This window comes from Toxotes jaculatrix, chromosome 21 (assembly GCF_017976425.1).
Source record: "Toxotes jaculatrix isolate fToxJac2 chromosome 21, fToxJac2.pri, whole genome shotgun sequence".
NCBI lineage: Eukaryota > Metazoa > Chordata > Actinopteri > Toxotidae > Toxotes > Toxotes jaculatrix.
In genome coordinates this window covers 5,659,925-5,680,952 of record NC_054414.1, presented here as the reverse complement: position 1 = coordinate 5,680,952, position 21,028 = coordinate 5,659,925, and the positions used below count along the sequence as shown (strand labels likewise).

Genomic DNA, 21,028 nt, shown 5'->3' with positions numbered 1-21,028 from the left:
CAGCATGTTTGGGTTAGTTGGTCAGAATTCCCAGCTCCCTGTAAGACAAAACTGGCATGATGTAAAAATACCCAAAGAAGCAGAGGCAAACCTGTGGTTTAGCTGCTTCCTGTGTAAGGATATGGCATGTATGTCTGAATGGCATGACACTTTATCTTCACTGGCTGGTACAGTACTTCGTCTTTGTGGTTCCTCCTCTGACTGATGTTGACACACCCACATGCCCACACAAGCTGCCCATTCCCGGAACAAAAATTGGGAGTGATCATACGTCGTCTTTAGAGTAGGTGTGAAAACTGCTAAGAAAGTTAGTGGTTTAATGTAATTTTTTTAGACCCACAAGGAAAATTGGTCAGTTACACAAGCTCTGTGGTGTAATGTAATTACCGTGTAATTACCATGTAGATAAACACACAGGACGCCGGGAGGTAAGAAACACTGTTTACTTAGAAAATCTGCCTTGTCAGTCACCTTGTTGTGAAATTTGTTGTTACTCTTTAACTAGTGATATCTGTGTCTGTTTACGTAAATGCCAGCCTTGTCGTGCTGTACTTTTCAATAATGTAGCTGAGGTTAGACTGATGCAAACCCTGTATACATATGTCCATTTTTGCTATATTTGCTTGCTCAAGTGTTGATAATTTGTCAGAGAAGGTGGTTTTTGCAGAAAACGCTTCAGTTGAAACATTCCACTGAATGTTTCAACTGAAGCGTTTTCAGTTGAAACATTCAGTGGAATGTTTCAATGTTGAAACATTCCAAAATATGTTTTACTACAACTGAAATGAATTTGTAATACCTTCCTCATATACTCAGGCTCCAAAAAAGCTCAGTTAAAGATTTGATTTAGTTTTAAAGTTACCCTGCTTTCATTTTCTCAAAACAAACATGCAATGGAAAGAAGCCTGAGGGTAAACTGTCCTCTCTGCTGTCTGATTATACACTGGGGAATGCAGAGAGACTGGCAACAGTGGGCCACACCTAAAGGTTTCTTTGAATCAAGGGAAGTACTGTCAAGCTGTTTAAAAAAAACAAACAAAAAGAAGTGTTTTAATAATATGAGGCCATAGAAATATGCTACCAAATGACTTGTTTGACCATGAATGAATGTTACAAATAGCTATCATCTAAAGTTACTGTCCGAGAGAGTTAGAGAAAATGAAGGTCTAGGTCCATCTGATTGGCAAGTTTCTTGTATTTGATGATAAAATCAGGCGATTCACTGGATCACAGTCCTGCATGACTACAGGTGAATGAGCATTGACTAACAAGCAAATAAAATATCTTTAACCATTTTCTACAGGAAATAAAATTAGACGATGGATCCTAATAACTTTTGTGAGGAAGCAGTATTTAAATTGTTCTTTTACCTGGCAGTTCTACTGGACTGTAAAATGTTTCCGTTCAATAATGCTTCATTACAAGTGCAAGTCCAACATTGAAAAATGTAATCGAAAGTACGGAAATATTAGCAGAAAACTGTCCAGAACTTCAAAAGAATCAACAGAAAAGCCCTCTTCAGACTGTAGCTTTTTGTAGCTGGTCTAGGTGAAGAAGAGTTTTTACTACTGTACTGTTGGATGACTTAATTTATAACTGTTAAGCAACTGTTTTTAGTTTCTGATTTATTTTATATCTGCAATCTTTAAATGTTTTTATCCATTTTATGATGTGTGATTCCAGACTAAGAAAGGAGTTGACCTTGGGCTTGGTTACTCTTTTTTTTTTAATTTTTTTTCTTAAAGCCACAAATAATGAAAACAAAATAGTCAGCTGCCAATTTACAATGGCTGTAAAGATGATTTAGTAAAGAACAGTAAAATAATTTTGATTTGTGATTTTGATTGAGATTAAATAATTTTATCCTCCAGAACAGAGAACAAGGAAATCAATAACAAAAGATGTGTCTGTGTACGTGGCATTTAATACTTCCTTTTGCTGAATGTCACTTCCAAACAAATGCACAAAAATGTGGTTAAACTAAATGAACTGGTTTTATAAGGCAGTGAGGTGTTAATAGGATTATCCTTTTCCACTGCAGGAGTTAATAAAAGAAAGTCAAGGAGGCCAGCCCACACCCTCATGACTGAGCAAAGATGGATGCCAAGCAGGATAAGCAAGCCAGTTCTTCAAGATGTCTCTCAACAGTTAGTGACTCGTCAAGAGAAGAACCTCCATATTTCAGTGATGAGGAAAGGTAGGTTTGGAATTAGCATCATTTAGTATTAGTAATTTGACCAAAAAAATAATAAATAAAAACACCCCCTACATGAGTTCAGTTTCTGAACGGTCCCATTTATCATCCAACTGGAGTTTGCGGGCTTTTTATGACAGAAGAGCATGTTAAGCATGCATGTGTCACAACACCTACATTGAAATACTTTATACAATCAGACATGATTGGCTGATTGTATAAGTGGATAAATAAATGGGGCAGTGAAATGCAAATCATGTAGATATAGATCAGTAGCTTCAGTTAATCAACTATAAGAATCAAAGATTAGAATGAGGAAAAATGTGATCTGAAAACTTTTGCCATCTTCTAATGCCTACTTCCTGCAGGATAATGCTCCATGTCACAAACCGAAAGTCGTGTCAAACTGGTTTCATGAGCGTGACAAAGAGTTCACCTTTCGTAACATGTATCACTTCCAGGAATCCTCTGTGTGCTGAGGCCGACAGAATGGATGCAAACGACGAAAAAAGACCCACATCACCAACTGCTCCCTCGCTAAAGAGTGATCGGTCGAGGGACCTGCCATTAGTGTTTAACTCAGGAGATAAAGAAGCAAGGCAAGACCTTTTGTCCACTCTTAACTAAAATGAAACACAAAATCAAGATATGTCCACCTGCTTCATTTCTGTATTTAAATGAATAGGTACAAAGCATTCATTGTAAATGCATACCCAGTGTCCAACATAACATTTTAGTTTTACAGGGCCCTTGTATATTTTCACTGGCCTTGGCAGCCAAAAAATTTAATTAGCTCTTTCCATAATTTAACAATTATAGGGGAACCACATACCGTACGTGCAACACATACAGTAAAAAGACATTTCATTTATTTCCCTACACTAAGACATTAGGTAAATATTTACACAATCAAAGACTACAGTGAAGTACATTGTAGGCATGCCATCATCATTATTGTTAGTTTTACTTTTCAGTAATCACAATATGAACATTGTACTTGTTGTATTTACTGTCACAGGCTGAGTAAAATCCAGAAACAGTACAATTTGCTGTGATTAAGTGTATTTCTTATTTTTTGGTTTACAGGAATGTGATACCAGTTGCAACACAATCCCATATTGATGGGCCACAGGTAAAAACAGTATGTTACTGCTGTTTTATCTCAATTATAGTAGTGTCTGTTTTGAAAGAAACTACTGTCAGAACATCCAAAATTAATTTTCCTCTTATTTTACCTTCTTGGTCTACAGGCAGAATACGACCTGAAACTCCCACCACTGATTGAGGACTGGACCAAAGAACACGTCAAAGACTGGCTGATCAGTAGACTTAGAGTACCAGCACAAATTGCACAAAATCTCTATGACCAAGAGTTGTCAGGAGCTTGCCTGGTCTCCTTTGAGAAATGTGACTTGTTAGAACTAGGTGTTCCACCAGCTCCAGCAATCCAAATCATACGACAGGTTGAGAGGTTCAGGAGGCATTCAGAGACTTTTGAGCCAAGCGTGAGGACACCAAAGAGTCACTATGAACCCAGCAAAGGTGAACTATGGAAAAGTACAGAGAGGCAGGTTGTGTCAGGAAATATGGATCAAACTATGGAAACTGAAACTGTTTCATCAGATTCAGGATTTCAAAGTCTCCAAAGCTCCACAGTGCAGATGTTGCAGATGGCAAGAAACAGAACAGGATCTGTAGCAGATCAGAAGGCAACAAATGACGTGCAATTACATACTGAAATTACTGACACTGCAACATTTCTACAGTTAAAGAGGCCAATATGTCAGATCCGGCCCTTTGACCAAAGCAATTCCAACGTCTTCTACATACAAAATTACATACTTCCTCCTGTGGCAGGTCCAAGTAATCTCCTTGACCCCGTGCATGAGTACCAGCTTCTTCCTAGTCCAAATGAAGCCAGTGAAAGAGAGATCCTTTATGAATTCACTAAAGAAGTATTTACTTTTGCTGCAAGCTGCATGAATTCACGAACCAATGGCACAATTCATTTTGGAGTGCACTACCAGCCAGAACAGGGACACGGTGAAGTAGTTGGACATGAGATCACCTCATTCAGTAAATATAATGAGGTATTTGAATCATGTCTGAGTGAATACTTTGAAGAACAGCATGTAAATGCTGCCAGAAGTTGCATCAGGCCTCCAAATTTTATACAAGTTCACTCTCAAGATGGAACAACGTCAGACAAATGGGTGATTGAGGTTGATGTTGTCCCAACATCTTCAGAGACACAACAGAATCTTTTCTATACTCTGTTGGGTATTACATCAACAGAAAAAAAGCAACAGTGCAAAACTGAATGTCTCTTTGTGCGGGATGGCCCAAGGTCAATCAACATTTTAGCAGATACTAATCCCCGGATATGCCAAGAGAAGATGAAAGGTTTGACTGATAAAGTCCAGTGTTGGTCTTCAGCACGAAAGACAGCAGAGGAAAAGGATGAAAAACAGCCCTCCCAAGGCCACCAGGGCCAAAGGTTAAAACAGCTGATAACTCGTGGAAGAGATGCATTTGAGAATTCCTTTCAATTTATTGTTGTCACAGACAAATGTCATCCAAGCCAACTGGAGCACTTGGATTTCCTGAAAGAGATTAAGTTGTTTGCAGTGCTTGAATTTGACCCAGAGTCTGATGTGAATGGAACATGCAGTTTTTACAGAGGAGACCGCATAGCCAATCTGCACTACCCACACATGTACACCACTCAGGACAGTCCATCTGCAGTCATTGGAAGACTGAACTTATCTAAGCAAACAAGTTGGATTTTCTGCAATGGACGTGTGAATGAAGAGGGTGAGATGGACAAGCCACTAACGCCCAGTGAATGGCTTAAAAAGCGCTCTGGTGATGTTAACAAGATGGTTTCATTTCTTTGTAACCCAGATTTGTTTCCCAAAGACAGACTTGTGGTATTCATTCTTCACTCAGCAGTAACTGACATTTCAAGCCCTATCTTGGAGACCTTCTGTGCAATCTATCGCACCCTGGAAGGGGCTGACAATATGTTGTGCATTTGCAAAAACTTCAGTGTATTCAGTCACTGGCAGCAGCTGATTGAGTCTCGCTGTAAAGAGGACATAACCAATAAATGCATCTATGAACTGAGTCTGAATGAAATATCAAGCACCATCAAAAAACTTAAAGAACCTCAAACACAGTCTTCTAGGAGATTCTTGCCATCCACAGGCTCAAGCTCTGTCCTGCTTGCAAAAAAAGATGAGGAGCTTATGACTGTTTTGGACATCTTGTGTGAAAATGAATGTCAGAACACAGAGATTGAAACGAATGATTCCTTTCAGGAGTTCAAAACAAAAACAGAGGAGCACTTTTACAGAGGAGGACAAGTCTCGTGGTGGAACTTTTACCTTTCTGAGATGGAGGGCAGCCTGCCATTCATCAAACGAGACAAATTCAATGAACTATATGAGCTGATCACACCTGTGGGAGGCTACACATCTCCATGTGTTATGATCAATCTCTTCCATCACCCTGGATGCGGGGGAACGACTCTAGCAATGCATGTTCTTTGGAACCTGAGGCATAAATTCAGATGTGCTGTTGTTAAAAACAACATGGCAACAAATAATGAAATTGCAGGCCAAGTCATGAAGCTGCTGACGTATGGCAAACAGGAGCAGTCAGGATATACACCTGTTCTCCTCTTGGTGGACAACTGGGATGATGTAGAGGACCTAAAGCAGTGCATTCTCACCAGTGACAGGAAGCGGCATAACAGTCTAATGGTAATCATACTGAACTGTGAGCGAACACAGGTCCCTGATGAGAAATCCAGAAATAGCCGCATTGCAAATGTGTTCATCACCAACAAGCTGTCACCCAAAGAGCAGAGTTTGTTTTCTGAGAAGCTTCAACAACTCAAGGACGACCATGAAAAGCCTGAGACTTTCTATGCCTTCATGATCATGACAAATAATTTCAGTGAGACTTACATCAAGAATCTGGTGAGCAACATTGTGAAAGATCTCGACACCACTACCCAGCAGGGTAGGCTTTTCTCCTTCCTAGCTTTGCTAAACACCTATGTCAATGGCTCCTACATGTCACTTTCTTTGTGTGAAGAGTTAGTGGGAATAAGGAATTCTCTGTGGAAACAAGAAACTCTTGAGGACAAAATGAATCCCTATTCTACACTTATGATCACTTTCACTGTCGAAGAGCATGGCACCTATCAAGCAGTGCGGTTCTTACACCAAATGATCGCTAAGGAGTGTCTTGAATTCCTTAACCAGAAATGCAAAGTTTCTCTGGCTGAGATAACTATTGATGTTTTGCACAGTGACAAACTCATCAAATCATACATGGGAAAGGATTTCCTGGTCCAAAACATCCAAAGCATGCTCATCACACGTCACAGAAAAGAACAAGGAGATGACAAAGACACTTTGTTTTCCCCGTTGATTGAAGACATACATGAGGAGGAAGGACCTGACAAAATCAAAGAAGTCTTAGAAAGAGCCACAGAGAGGTTTGACAGAAGTGCAACACTGCCACAAGCACTGGCAAGATATTTCTGCTTGAAGGAAAAAGACTTTGAATCTGCCCTCAAGTGGGCTTTGGATGCACAAGGGAAAAATACAAATTCCTACATTGCAGATACAGTTGGACAAGTGTACAAGAGCCACCTCAAAAGGGAAATTGAAGATTCCGAGGATCTCACTCCAGAAGCACTTGAAAAATGCTTAACACTAGGATTCAAGGCTGTAAATGCATTCCAGGATTCCCAGGAGCTAGCCAAGAAAGATGAACAAGTAGACCCACATGATCTACACACCAAAAAGAAAACAAAGTCCTACAATATATCCGGCTATGTTGGAGAGACAGAAACTATGATGATCCTTCTTGACTTCATTAAAAATCTTCCGCTTTTTGCAGTCAGTGACCTTAAAAGAGATCAAATACTGCAGTTTCTCAGAGGTAGCCACCCAGTGAGCAGTTTATATGATCACAGCAGCACAAGCAATAACCAGTTTGTGGCTGTCCTGGCAAACCATGAGAGATTTCTGACCTCCCTGAAGCCAAGGCTGAAGGAAATCTTCTGTTTTTTTGAGACCTACTTCCTATACCTAAAGCCTAGGTCAAAGGAAAGGGAAATAGCTGATGAAAGACACAAACGAAAGGTGTCTGACTTCTTCAAAATGTACATTCAAATATTCAGTGGTTCAGAAGAGGAAAAAGCATCTGAAAAAGCCAGTAAACCCAATCTGAGTCGCCATCAGACAATAGTCGACCACAGGTGCTATCTGGAAATGAAGCGAGCAGACACATTTGCCGGACTTTTGCAGTGCTTGAATGACAAAAATGGGACGGAAATGGAGCACATTCTCACAAAATGGCAGTCCATATTTGACAGCTCACCCAGAAGATATGTCACAGATACAGTCAACTTCATCTTGGCAAACATAGTTCTGCACTGTATCAAGCCCTCCTCCAAACTGCTGAAAAAATATGAAGACCTGGTTGGCCTTCTGAATGAGGAGCTGCAAAAGGAGGGTACACAGTCAAAACAGACAGAGCTGTACTACCTCTCCATGCTGCTCATGTGGCCTACACAAAACCGAAGGCTTGAAAACTCTGCAACATACAAAAATATCAGCATGTACATCACATCAGCGAAGAAATCTTTTCACCGACGCTTCTCTCACATGTTTTCAGCAAGAAGTGCTATTGCTCATTTCTACCTTGGGAAATCCAGTGGACTCAAGCGAATAGTTTCCAAAATGACGCTTGATCAAATTTTGATCCGTGTTTCGAAGACAGAAGACTCTCACAGTGCCCAAGGTAGTCAGTCACGTAAACTGCACCATCTCTGGCAGAGTGGTGCTGCATGGAAAGAGCCAGAGGTCCAGAGCAAGCTATTAAGGATTAAAGGGAAATCAGAAAATGGTGACATTTATGTCAGCTATGGTGGCAGCTTAAAAATGCCAGTGCGTCCCGTTTACCTGGGTGATATCCGCAGTGGGTACAGCAGGGAAGATGTATCCTTCTACCTTGGATTTACCATGGAAGGTCCTGTGGCCTATGATATTAAGTATGAAAATGTCCAATGAGCAAACTGAACTTGCAGATGTAAACAGTTGTAAGATGATAGTGGTGTATTTCACAGCAATGAAACTGATCACCAGCTTAGAGGCTAAAGGGAACTCTCAACACTGTGAGTGGACGGCTGTGGGTCACCCTGGCTTCTTTCTTTTCATCGAGTACAAATGATTTCGGTCTGTAACCCTTTGAACAATCTATTATCATTACAGAGTAAAGGAACATTAAACAATACTTAGCTAATAAGGATATTGGATACACTGTTTATTTGATCATCTTTTTTGTCTTTTTATACTCTATCTTTTTAAAAGTTTTGGAAAAGTGGCCATACATTTACACAAGTTAGTATATTACTTTGATTTAGTCTGTGACACATAGGCAGGCCACTTAAGAGAAGTTTCAGTTCCTAGTTTGTCTGCCACTGACATTTTTGTGTGATATTCAAGGTATTTTTTTCTTCTTCTTTTATTGAGAAAGACAGTTTTGTATATGTATATAATATTTTCTCATAGAGACCTCAATAATGGGAAAACCAAACCCTGCATGCTCAAATGTTGTTTAGTAAAAGTGAGACAGAGGTCTTAATTTACGGTGTGATGTCATGTTTTACATTTTTTTTAAGTTTTAATCCTTTATAGTACTTTAGTCCCTCAAGCTGGGAAAATTTATTCTCTGCATTTTACCCACACAAAGTGAACGAAACGTGCTGGGGTAGATCGGTGCCTTGCTCAGGGGCACCACGGCCATTGTCACAGAGGCGCCACCCATATCCATTGTGCTTGGCCGAGGAATCGAACTGGCGACCCTCCGATCTCCGGATTTGTTTAATACACGTTTCATGTTTATTTTTGAAGATTGTTGGATTTATTTGTGATTAAAGAACTGGCATACTGTTATACTGAAGTCAAAGTCAAAAATGTACATGTAAACATTTGATGTACTGTTAAATACAGATCTTTTTGTCAGAGCCTTAATAAAAAAAAAAAAAATGGTAGCTTGAGAATGAGGAAATCCTTTACTGTGGTTGCATCTTGTATATCATGCAAATGTCTTATAAATGGTGGTATGCAGAACTAGAGCTTGAGCTTGTCCAATCAGGCTGCAGGTAGGAACTCTATTATGGGAGTGATGGGTGTGTGTGCTCCTCCTGTTGTTCGCAGCTCATTGGTTTTGACAATGCACCACTTGCACAGCATGGCAGTTTTTAATAGTCTCCACATCAAACGTATCTGCATCCTGTTTGCTGTGTTCCTCGCCTCTGGACTGCAAATAAATTTCCCAGCTGAATTGATTTCGCAGCTTTTCTTGCAGTTTTTATGTGACTTTGATTTTTAACTTACAGACTGCACGGTGGATCACGTGGCCATCCATTTTCTGCTCTGGTTGTGTAACAGACGGCTGGGACATGTGTCTGCCTCATCTCCAGTTTGGCTCATGGCATGTTCCCAGTTGTTCTGTGATATAATATTAAAGTGGGGGTGGCAGTGATGCTCAAAGACTGGTTATGACCAGGAGAAGTGAGTGAATCACGTCACAGATCAAAGATTACTTTAAGTAGATGTTCGGCACCAGTACTGGTTGTATTGTGCAGCTATCAGGTGTGAAAGTTTCTATCTGTGGATAAGTGGATGTGGGAAAATAGCAGCCAAAAAAAGTCTATGATCTACTGAACATAAAGACAGACTCATGGTGTTTTTCCAGAACCTTGAAGTTATAGTTTTATCCTCATCTCACATTTTTGCTCAACAGGTACAAGTAAAAATCACATGGGTTAAATCTCAGTATCCAGAGGCAAAAACATGCATGTAAAAATAAAAAAAACATGAATGACAGGTGATAACAGGTGATCTTTTGTTGGGCTTCACTCAGTCACAATTCCACTGAGGTTTTGCTTAACAAATTAGATTATTTCTGCTGTAGAGCTGCTCTGAATACAAAAAGCTTTATGTAAAACATGCACCTGCTGTGAGAACACACGCTATCATACTATGTGAGGCCTAAAGTCCCACATTATGCCCTCTCCACTTGTGCCCCATACCCAGGAGGAGGTGTATGGATGGCACTGGGCACAAGTCTGAAACAGTCTGAATGTCAAAGCGTCTGTGGAGATAATGTGGAGGTTCCTACTACAAGCTGTCACCCAGATCCCAGCTCTGAATCGGTGCCAATACCAAACTGCACCTTTAAAAGAAAAAATACACCCTAAAATGGAATTTACATTTCATTTCCATTACATTGATAAACTCGGTTTTACATTAGAAAATGGGCCAAGTGTTTCCTGAAGATGAAGAGTGAAGTCACAAACTTCACTGATACACAAACACTGGAGCTGACACATAAGACACGTTAATAATAAAACACTTGGGACACTGACAGCTGGTATGCTGATTGGCACTGAGTCCTGCATTTAAATAATTGTGGATAGAGTATTCTTAAATCATTACAATCCCACTGTTAGTCAGAGTGCTTTTGTTGTATATCGATTAATGTCCAATATTATTGGGGTTAGTTTAATGGTATTTCTGTTTTAGGGTGGATTTTCTCTGTAAACGCACAGCGACAACCGTGCCTCCATGCGCTCCCAGCACCACATTACGAGAGAGGGAGGAGAGAGAGCTGTTTACATTGTGAACCAGACCTCATAGGTTTACAGTTATCCAGCTGCACCGCCGGGACAACAGCTGTCTCGCATCATAATCAGTTTTTGTCTGGGAAACCTTTATCGATTGAGGCTTTACGCACAGTCATGATTTTGACGCACAGGTGAACTTCTTTCGCCTTAACGCGCCTCCACCACAACTCAACAAGGAAAGTATCGTAGACTGAAAGAAAACCCCTCTCTCGTCTATTCCTCCTCCTCGTTCTTTTATCTGAAGTGCTCGGGGGTGAACGGGTTAGATCCAGAGATCCAGAGCCATGTCCAGGAAGAAGGCAGTGAAAGGCAAAGGGAGCTCCAAGAGCCCCAAGGCGTCGCCGAGCAGCGGCAGAGAGAGCGGGAGGACGGGGAAGGGTCTGGCCGCCGCTGCCGCTCCGTCCTCCGGACTGGTTTATCCCAGCAGACCGTCCATCAGCAACAGTGGGGAGTTTTATGACATCGCCTTTAAGGTGAGCTTGAGAGTTCATGCTAAAGACTAAAGAGATATCTTCTCCGAGCCTGTATTCAATTAAGCAATCAGTAAATTACCACAGGTGCGAGACTGCTGCTGCTAGGTAAAAAGCTTACACACGTCTAAAACGCTGAAATTCTACTTATTTGCAGTGTCATTCAAGATTTTTTGTTTCAGTAAACGAGTTATTCTAGACTATTTGTTTTTTTTCATAGGTGAGCCTGTGCAGTAGCTGTAGAGAGTACCATGTGGATAAGTGCTGGAAATGCTGCTCTTTGGGGGCAGGCTTGCTGGAAAACGCTAGTTCCCCCATGATTTCCCTCAGGGGACACAGTCAGTGAAAATCACAAAGGCTTTTGTTTTGTCCATATAAGTCAATTTGTCTCCAGTGTCTGTAATTTCATCACGTTTAACTCCCAAACTCTTCTCATATGTATGAAATGTTATCAAGTATGTCCGGTGCGTCTCCACTTTTGTCCTTTCAAGTGCAAACGCTCAGGAACTGTAATGGCCAACAGAAACATTAAGTGGTTTGTGCTACAGCCATAGTCCTGAGCAATAACATGAGATGAGATGATGGGGAGGGATTTGTCCAATGAATGAAATCAATTAATAGCAGTACATTAGGAGGCTTTTTGTTTAGCAGCAGTAGACATGACGACAGAACATCTGGCAGCTTCTGCACATCCTTCAGTAGACAAGTCATTTTCAGAGCTTTAAAATCCTGTTAATGTAAAACATCATAAATAACAGTAGCACATTAATTGTTTGTTTGTAAAGCTTGTTTGCAGCCTCCAAAAATGACAGAATATGTGTTTGTGTGGGGATGCCATAATACCACATTGTTGCTGCCAGAATTCCCATAATTTGATATGTATGTCTTTGGGTTTCATTTGAACACATCACACTGGGCACACATTTCCTGCCTTTGTCACTTTTCATATGCTGAATATTTAATTGATAGAAAAAAAAAACCCTGATAGATTACTCAGCAATGGTAATAAGCATTAGTTGCAGCCCCACTGACAATAAAGCATTGACATAGATAATAATTGTAAAAATTATGAATTGTTGATGATAAAGACTAATGATAATCGGCACTGAATACACGCAAATCTAAATTCTCATCATGTGGGTGGCAGCTGGTATTAATTTCGCACCCTGGTTAACAGCTGTTCCTGTGACAGTCCTGCCAAAATCACTGCTCAGCTCCGACTTTGTATAACACGTGCAGTTGTAACAGTTCAGTGTCTGAAATATCACCTCTAATCACAGCGACGCCAACACAGCTTTCATATCAGAATGTATTACTGCCAGTATGACAAATTAGAAAAGTTTTAATAGAAACAATACATGGATCAACTGATGGACACACAAGCATATCAAATGATACAAAAGTGAGCAGAGTTTTGTGTTGTCTGATGAGAACAAAAGAAACAAACAAGCTCTGGGTCCCACCTCTTCCTTGTCTCCCTCCCAGTGGTCTGTACAATCTGCTCTCTCCCACTGGAGTGAGTAGAAATACTCGGTTTCACCAGTAGATGGGTGTTTGAGGGTGTGTGTGTAAGTGTGTCTGTCAGTGTCTTGCATTGCCTAAACTCCTGTGTATTTGCAGATAAGCTTTCACCTGAGCGCTTTCCCTCCTCTATCTCTATCGTCCTCCCACACACTCACATACAGCTTTTTTTTTTTAAACTTCTATCAACCAAAAACTTTCCCCGTCTGTCCGTGTCTCAGGTGATGCTGGTGGGGGATTCAGGTGTGGGGAAGACCTGTCTGCTGGTTCGCTTCAAAGATGGAGCCTTTCTAGCCGGGAGCTTCATCTCTACTGTGGGCATCGACTTCAGGGTAAGTGCATACATGCACTCAGAAGAAAAGTGCACCGCAGTTCAGGATGACATTTTGGGTTTAGACGTTTTATGTTTTGTCAGCTACAAATTGCAGCTCAAGGCAACTGATAAATTTAAACTGTCATATGTCAGGTAACTGAACCCAGTACCCACAGTGTGTGGTGTGTCATACCAAAGGAAAGCTCTGGGCAAAGTGTTAAATCACTGCTTTTAGTAGGAGACAGTTGGAAAGTAAATTGCAGTATTTTTCTACTTTTGGTCTGTGTTCATTCTATAGGTCATGCTAACTTGTAACTCTCAACCTCTGATGGGAAAATTTGTGAGTCTGGCATATCGCATATAGGGGTTAGCAGTGCGAGTGGCCTGAATCTTTCCAAATGAGCATTATATAAGTAATTTTAAATGTTTGTCTCTGAATCTGACAGAATGTAAACACTGACAGTGGTCCGTTGGATTAGCTATTACAGCCAAGTTCATAGGGATCTGCTTTTTTGACAACTTGGCGGCTAACCAGGCCAGCTGTTTGATTAGCCAGTTAGCAGCCTACCTATTCATCTTCAGCAGAAACAAATATTCATTTCTTATCATTTAATATGTGGCATGATTCAGCTTCAACGGAGGCAAATAGATATAACAGAAATGACCTGAAATGACAGAGGTTCTCTGCCTGTTAGCTGAGAATTGACCAATAAGAGCACCAGAAATTCAAAGGAGCAAACACATCTTGCCAGGATTTGTTCTTTGATGAAGAGAGAGTAGTTTCCTTAAAAATAACAACAACAACAAATGAGGTTTAGGAGCCGATGCTCCGGTTCTTTTCCGTTGTTTCTTTTCTGTATGTCTTTTCTGAGGATGTGACTTTCAAGGTGCTTAAACCCTGCAAGGCCCACACATTTAAACAGAATTATACTAAATTAAAAAGGTAATTTAAAGTGAGGTTACTTATTGGCAGGCTAATCCATTTTTTACTGCTAATGGCTAACCCATTTTCTGCCCATTGTGCCCTGGGGGAAATTGCAGACAAGGGTTACAGTGCCAGTAAAGAACAGCCACATTTTAAGTGTCACAGCCATGGACTAGAAGCAGTGACCTGTTTCAGTCTTTTACTGTCTTGTTGCTCCCCTAAGCAAGATCCCTATAACTGCAGAATCTGACACAGCTGTCTGGAAAATCCTTCCCCTAGGAGGAATTCTTAGCCCTGATGCTGTCATCCAGAGCGACTTACGGTGGAGCTTGTGTAGCAGTACAAAGAGGTTAAATTCCAGTATAGTAAAGCTGTTAGCAGGAAGGAGTGCAGAGCTGAAAACACACTGTTGATACAGACCAGCAGGATGTCTTAGGATGTGTGTTGACAATCCAGGAATAAATAGAAAGTACCACTGTGTGGTAAGTTAACTGAACCACACTGGGTATAAAGCTTGCAACATAATTTGGTGTTTTGCTCTGGCATCAGGTGGCTATTGTTTTACCTGATTCCTCACCTAGGTAGCCAGTCTCTTAAGCAACATATCAGCTAGCCAATAAAATAAAAAGTACAATCAGCCAGATGTGCCAAGATAGGAAGCAGCTTTGAAACAAATACTGCTTTCCAAGGGCGATAATGCTGGAAAATGGGACAGTGGTGCGTAATACGTCACCACACAGCTACACAATTGTGTTTTGGCTGAAAGAAAGCAGAGCAGTTATTTCACATAGGCAGCTGAGGTAAAAACAGATAATTACCAGCTACAACAACGTGGCTGTTATTGTTTTCACCTAGCAAGTGTGTGTGTGTGTCTGTCTGTGTGTCAAAATGTGTTCCTCCAGACACCACCTGTAGCGAGAACTACCACAGAGGTGGTTTTTCAGTACTTTTGAGAGTCACGGCGGGTAACAAACAGAATAGGGAACGTGCAAAATCCAAAATCCAGCAGCTCTTGGATCAGAAAACTTCACTGTTTGCCCGACAAAGCTTCGTGAAAATCTCTGTGACATGGACTTGTCGCTTCATTAAATTTATTGGAACTATTGCGATTGGAACAGTGTGAGATGCTGTGTCTGTTTCGGCCCTCATTATCACTTCTGTACCGAGGAAGCTGGCAGATAATTACGATGAATGATTTATTGGTTATTTCATAACACCATTCAAACAGAATTGCAATCACTCAATTTTATTCGTCTTACTCTCTGATGAGAATTATTACTCACTTTTGCAGACTGGCCAAGTGTACACTCATATCAGCACTCACACAGTTGTACTTCTATACTTGTGGGGACTATTATTGATGTATTCCCTACCCCTTAATCCAAACCATAACTCTTACAGCTGCAGTGCATGCTTAACACCAACCCTTAATTTGACCTAAGTCTAATTAAAAAAACAAACAAAAAACAAATAAACATATTTTCCCAAAATGGGACCTTAAACTTTAAACCCCCGGTTCTTTTTTTTTTTTTTTTTTAAGTGAGGATTAGCTTAAATGTCCTCATTCTCAACATCTGAAACTTGAATGGCTTCTCACAAAGGTAGATGTACAAGAATGCACACACGCACACATCAACTTCCACTGGCTTCTAATGTGCTTGCTCAGTCTCACTTCTCTTTAGTCTCCTGCTTTGTATTTGATGTCTGCCGCTCTTTGTAACACATCTGTTTGTCTTGAGTTTTATTATTAGCAACATGACTAGAGCAACAGAGACCGAAAGAAATACACTCTTACAGTCTTTTGAAATTGGTTGTATTTGACAGCTTACTTATTATATTAGAAATGTTAAGAACACTGAGTGCATAGACATGAAAATGATTCACATCTGTCTGGTTAAAAGCTTCAATGTGCGCTTTTCTGTTTTGTAATAATAATTTTAGAGAATAGTGTTTCTTCAAAAATGAGAAAACTGGGGCAAGGACTCCACTGCTAAAGGCTGGTGTTGTGGATGTGAGATGATATGAAGCTATTTTTAAATAGCAGTAGCCACTTCTCTATGTTTAACCCTCCTGCTTTGGATAATGCTATCAGTTTATGTTAAAATGTCAGCGCTGGGCACCAGAGCTTGTTATGTACAAGGACACGTGGATGAGCTGTGCTCTTGTAACCTCATGGGTATATGACCAGAGGGCAAATGCCCCAAAAGCTCAGTCAATTTCTTTAATTGACACTGTTTGCTGATATTTGAAAGGATGTAATTAATTTTTAAGCAGCTTGCAGCTGAGACAGTGCAGCAGAGGTCATCTTGACTTTTCACCTTCTGTTTCGTTGAAATGGAGAAATGAGTATTTTCTTCAGAGTTAAACTGTTCTTTTTGGTGATTTAGATGAATGTTACAAAATCGCTCCCCAAAAAGCTTGCTTGTGGCAAATTCTGTTGCTTAGAGCTGTTTGGTGGAGTTGCAGAAAACAGTTATCAGAATGTACGTATAAGTTTTGTTTTGCAAAGTTATGGGTGCATAGTTCAGTTTGCTTCTTCTTATGTTTTTAAGCTACTTGGTTTATATGTTTTCATTAGCTGTTTTCTGACTGTGGGAAGTGTGAGATGATGACATGAAATCATATCAGTAGGGAAACAAAATGAGCTTGTTATATGTTCACACAAATTAGTTGTTCTGCTCTGTAGGAAATAATCACATCTCTGTGTTGGTTTGGTGTTTCTCACCGTGTGAATATGGGGCTACACTAAGTTGTGTTGCAGCCTTTGGGTCCGTCAGGCAGCTCTTTAAAATAAATATATAGCAGCACAGAGTAAAGTGTTGCTCTTTGGCTAAAAGTTTATATCTTGTATCTGTAAGTGCAGCACTGTGCATTAAAAACCTGCAGTTTTCAGCACTGTCAGGAATATGCAGTAATGTGACCTTTTACGTTACAGATAATGAGGAGTAGGAGTCAACACCCTATAGCAAAGAAAAGTTTTTAGAAGAGGGCACCACCTGACTTTTTCCTGCTATTTTATTTCTCTTGACAGAATGAAACGGCGAGTCAGAAATCAAACTTAAAACACTGCTCTCATCTCCTCTCTTCTGTCTTTTTCTCTGGGAGAAAATTGTTAGATTTGCTGATGAGATTTATCTGTTTCCGCTGTGGAGGACTAGCATCTCCTCCCCACTCGTCTGCACATTCAATTATGTGTGCTACTCCTCATTTCCATAGTTTGGTTTTTCTCTCCCTTTCACCACCTATTGACTCTGGTTGAAATGATGCAGCACAGCCATGGGCCGCTTAATCGTTAAACAAACTGCTGCGCCGCACACACACAGCAACGCACATGGTTTTCTGTGTGTGTGTGAGAAAGTGTGTGTTTGTGCCGTCTGGAAGGAGCAACAGCCTGCCAGAGCATGACAGGAGGATAATGCTGACCAGCCTCACTGCACTTTAGAGCTGATTGTCATGTGACATGATTTGCGTATGTGATTGTTAGCGAATTGTTAGTGAAAATATTTTAAAAACTAAACCAGCCTGATCTCCAAGTTTATTGATTCTTTATTCAAGTTTTTCATTGTTTTTCAATGCCTTCAATAAAAAGGCATTATACTGTGCTTTGCTTTAAGAATCTCTGGCATCCAAAAAGAGAGACAAGGTTTTGCATCCAGCTCATCAAACTCCAGACATGAAAGGTCAGAGTTCTCCTAGACTAGTCACCGAAGGCCTCTATATTGTGCATTTTACTTTCTGGGCCACAAGTTTGGAGGAAAATCTGCTGCTTTATTGCACAAAACTGGAAGAGACAACGTACTGGATGGAGAGAGCTGTTCCTCCTGAGCAAAGCTCCATAATTTAGTTGGTGGAGGAAGATGGTGGAAGAAGTGAGACAATTATGGAGAAATTATTTTCAACATCTTTATCTTTTTCCATTAAAGACGAAGAGAAAACTCTCAGCCTTGTAATAGGAAAACAGCATGTATGACATTTGCATTTGGTCACTGGGTTGTACATCAGGCTCATTAAACAGCAGACAGAGAAGAATGTGTGGCAGTTAAGTCAGGGTGTTCTCTGCATTTTGCTTTGGGAGCCACAGAGTTTAGTTTGGAGAAAAATAATCCTTAACTGCTTTATGATATAAACCTGGAAGAAGTTGCTGTTGCTGTTTGTGGTGAAGACATGACAAACTGGTGAAAGTGCTGAAAAGATAATGATCACTTTTAGCATGTTTTTTCTTTGGCTGCTCTGGAAGTGATCAGAAATGTCACTTTTCTTTTTAACTTTCCCACTGAAATTGTTTTCTGAAATTATGAAGGCTCAGAAAAGGCCACGCTTGATTTCAGGTCTGCAATCCTGAGTTTAGATTAGTCCTTTATCAAGAGATTGGTGAGGTTTCAGAGGCAGTGACTCCAGTTGCCTGTTCTTGTCATCATCCAAACTTCTCCTCTTAGCTGCCTGATCTGCCTGCTGGCCCCGGTTGATTGTCAGTCTGCGTGTATTCAAGACTAAAATTTTGCAGTGAACATGAAGCTTGTGAGATTTACACTTACTTTACAAGAGTGGGAAGCGAGTGTGTTCATGGGAAATGTGTTAATTTTAGAGCTGGCCATATTGATGGTGTGAGATAGAAGCTTCTTCTCATGGCCATGTTCTCTGTAATTAAACTTTATTTCATTTTTACAGAGTTTATCTTTAGTATACGCACTCTCCAAAGATAACTTTTTTATTTCTTGCCTCCTGTATTTTTAGTATTTTTATATATTTTTATATATATATATATTTTTTTTGCTGTATTTTTATAATGACGACAGCTATGTTTAGACTGCAGGCAAATCTCACGATTAAAAAAAAAAAAAAAAAATCTTTATGCTTGACCGTCTTCTTTGAAATATACCACTGACCACATCGGACAGCACTGGTCGTCATAGTAACAATGTACAGGTACACCAAAGGCAATTTTCTGACCACAATATGAAAAGGAGTGAAAGGTAGGCTACATCACGTATGCACAGGCACACAAACAGGCACGTTTTGCAGAATGAGTGTGATTCACACACACATACAGTCCTAATTACACACACACACGCACAGCGGGATAGATACAGTGGTTCTGTCATCAGCTCCTTATTGTTGAGCTGGTTTATTTGTAAGTGTAGGATGAATCATTGATATCTGTAGGGCCTCACTGTACATCCATGTTTTATTGTGTGTGTGTATCTTTGGCATTATCTATGACCAGGATCTGCTCGCAACACTCTTGATGTGAGGACACATAAGGGCACTTTGCCACTAACTCTGTAAACAGACTTACCACAACTCTATATTTTCATGTAGAACAGTAGTATCACAAGATATTATTCTTTGTATCTGCTGTTCTTCTTGATATATTGTTTTCTATGAATTCAGGCACAGGCCTGTATTTGTGGTCAGCATAGCATTAAACAAGACTATAACAGGTGTCATTACAGGCTTATTGTTGTTAGATCAACAGAATAGAATAAAATATAGTTTATTTAGATATTACATCAGTTGTTTACAAATAGAATAATGGCCTTCAAAAAATATGTTAAATTTACTGGTTACAGCTGCATGTTTATCCAGCTGCACCTAATTCTGTTTAGTAAATCACAGTCATTTAGCACCTGGGTGCATGTGCCTATACAAGCCTCATTTCCCACAGTTCACCATAAACAGATGTATAAATGCCGTTAAACATCTGTTTACATATCGATACTTGTGCCTGCTCCACAGCTAATTAATTAGACCTGTCAGTGAGAAGAACAGCAAAGAAGTGTTATATCGGTGGGGTTCTCCAGCTGCACCAGATCAGCTGCCGTTACGCAAACTTCACAGACGACACTGCACGTCCTTGGGTCCTCAACAATGTAAATGATAGGTGTAAGAGAAGCTTTTGTTCAGTGTTGGTGGAGGTTTCTGCTGAATTTTGCTCCTTCGCACATGTAATGAAAAATTCAAACCATGCACAAACGATAACAAAGGAGAAAAATAAGATCAAATGACCATCAAGTCTAACTTAACAACCACCAAACAAAGTACACAATGGATCATCACTGTCAAAAGCTTCCTGTGGGTCTGCACCGCATGGTCTGCCCTTCTCCCGCGCTGTCGGCTGAAAATAAGCCGTATGCAGATGCACTTCAGTATTCATGAATAAGCAAAATGATGAAACACACTCATGCTAATAAGCTGCCACGGGACTGCAACAACACCAGGAACAGTAGAAAGTCAAAGCCATATTTTCTGTGCTCTTACATAACGTATCATTTCCACTCCCTTTTCCTCCATTCCTAATCCTCTCCACTGTAGGTTTTCATTTAAATTTAGTTTTTCTCTTCTTGAGCCTGGTGAATTACTCTTGTTATATAACATGGCCCCATGAAGGGAAACGGCCCCGTAGACCTGAAGACCTGGTGACAGATACACAGCTGACAAAGGCACCTGCAGAGTCAGGCATGTTGGTCTGCTTGGTTTCACCTTTTTCCCTTTGCGTCACATGACTCCTCTTGTTGGGTTCCCAGGAGACTGTTGTTATGGACCAGTAACCGTGACAACGAAGCAAAGCAAAGGATGCGAGGAAACTGCTTCTACCGGATTCTGCTCCTTTCAGGTGCCAGATGGCTCTCAGGCTTCAGGGTTGACTGAGGTCATCAGCCGGAGGACAGGGATTGTTTTAGTTGTCGTCGTTTCAGCCCGCAGAGCAAGTCAGGACCGAAACCTGCACGTGGTGGTGACACATTTACAGATGGGTTTTTAGACACTATTCATTCAGGGGCAGGTTGGCCTAAGAATCACTTTGCTTCACACACTCACAGTTCAGTGCGCTCAGATTTGGATGCACTCCACTCTTCAACTGGAGGCCGCTGATCAGCTCCACTGGAGCAAGTCAGGG

At 40.5% G+C, this 21,028-nt stretch overlaps 2 protein-coding genes across 2 annotated transcripts in view; both read left to right on the top strand.

The window, feature by feature from the left end:
* Positions 1–255: 255 nt before the first annotated feature.
* LOC121201334 (sterile alpha motif domain-containing protein 9-like) lies at positions 256–9,562 on the top strand. The gene is made up of 5 exons (XM_041067126.1): positions 256–428; positions 2,042–2,197; positions 2,656–2,793; positions 3,281–3,326; positions 3,445–9,562. The coding sequence occupies exons 2-5, from the start codon at positions 2,097–2,099 to the stop codon at positions 8,281–8,283; spliced, it is 5,124 nt and encodes a 1,707-aa protein (XP_040923060.1). The 5' UTR covers positions 256–428; positions 2,042–2,096; the 3' UTR covers positions 8,284–9,562.
* A 1,356-nt stretch (positions 9,563–10,918) lies between these two features.
* The window catches only part of LOC121175668 (ras-related protein Rab-26), a 61,523-nt gene continuing 51,413 nt past the window's right edge, over positions 10,919–21,028 (top strand). The window contains exons 1-2 of the mRNA XM_041029480.1: positions 10,919–11,377; positions 13,117–13,227. Of these exons, the coding sequence (XP_040885414.1) occupies positions 11,189–11,377; positions 13,117–13,227 (300 nt within the window). The 5' untranslated portion in view covers positions 10,919–11,188. The remainder of the gene's footprint in view (positions 11,378–13,116; positions 13,228–21,028) is intronic.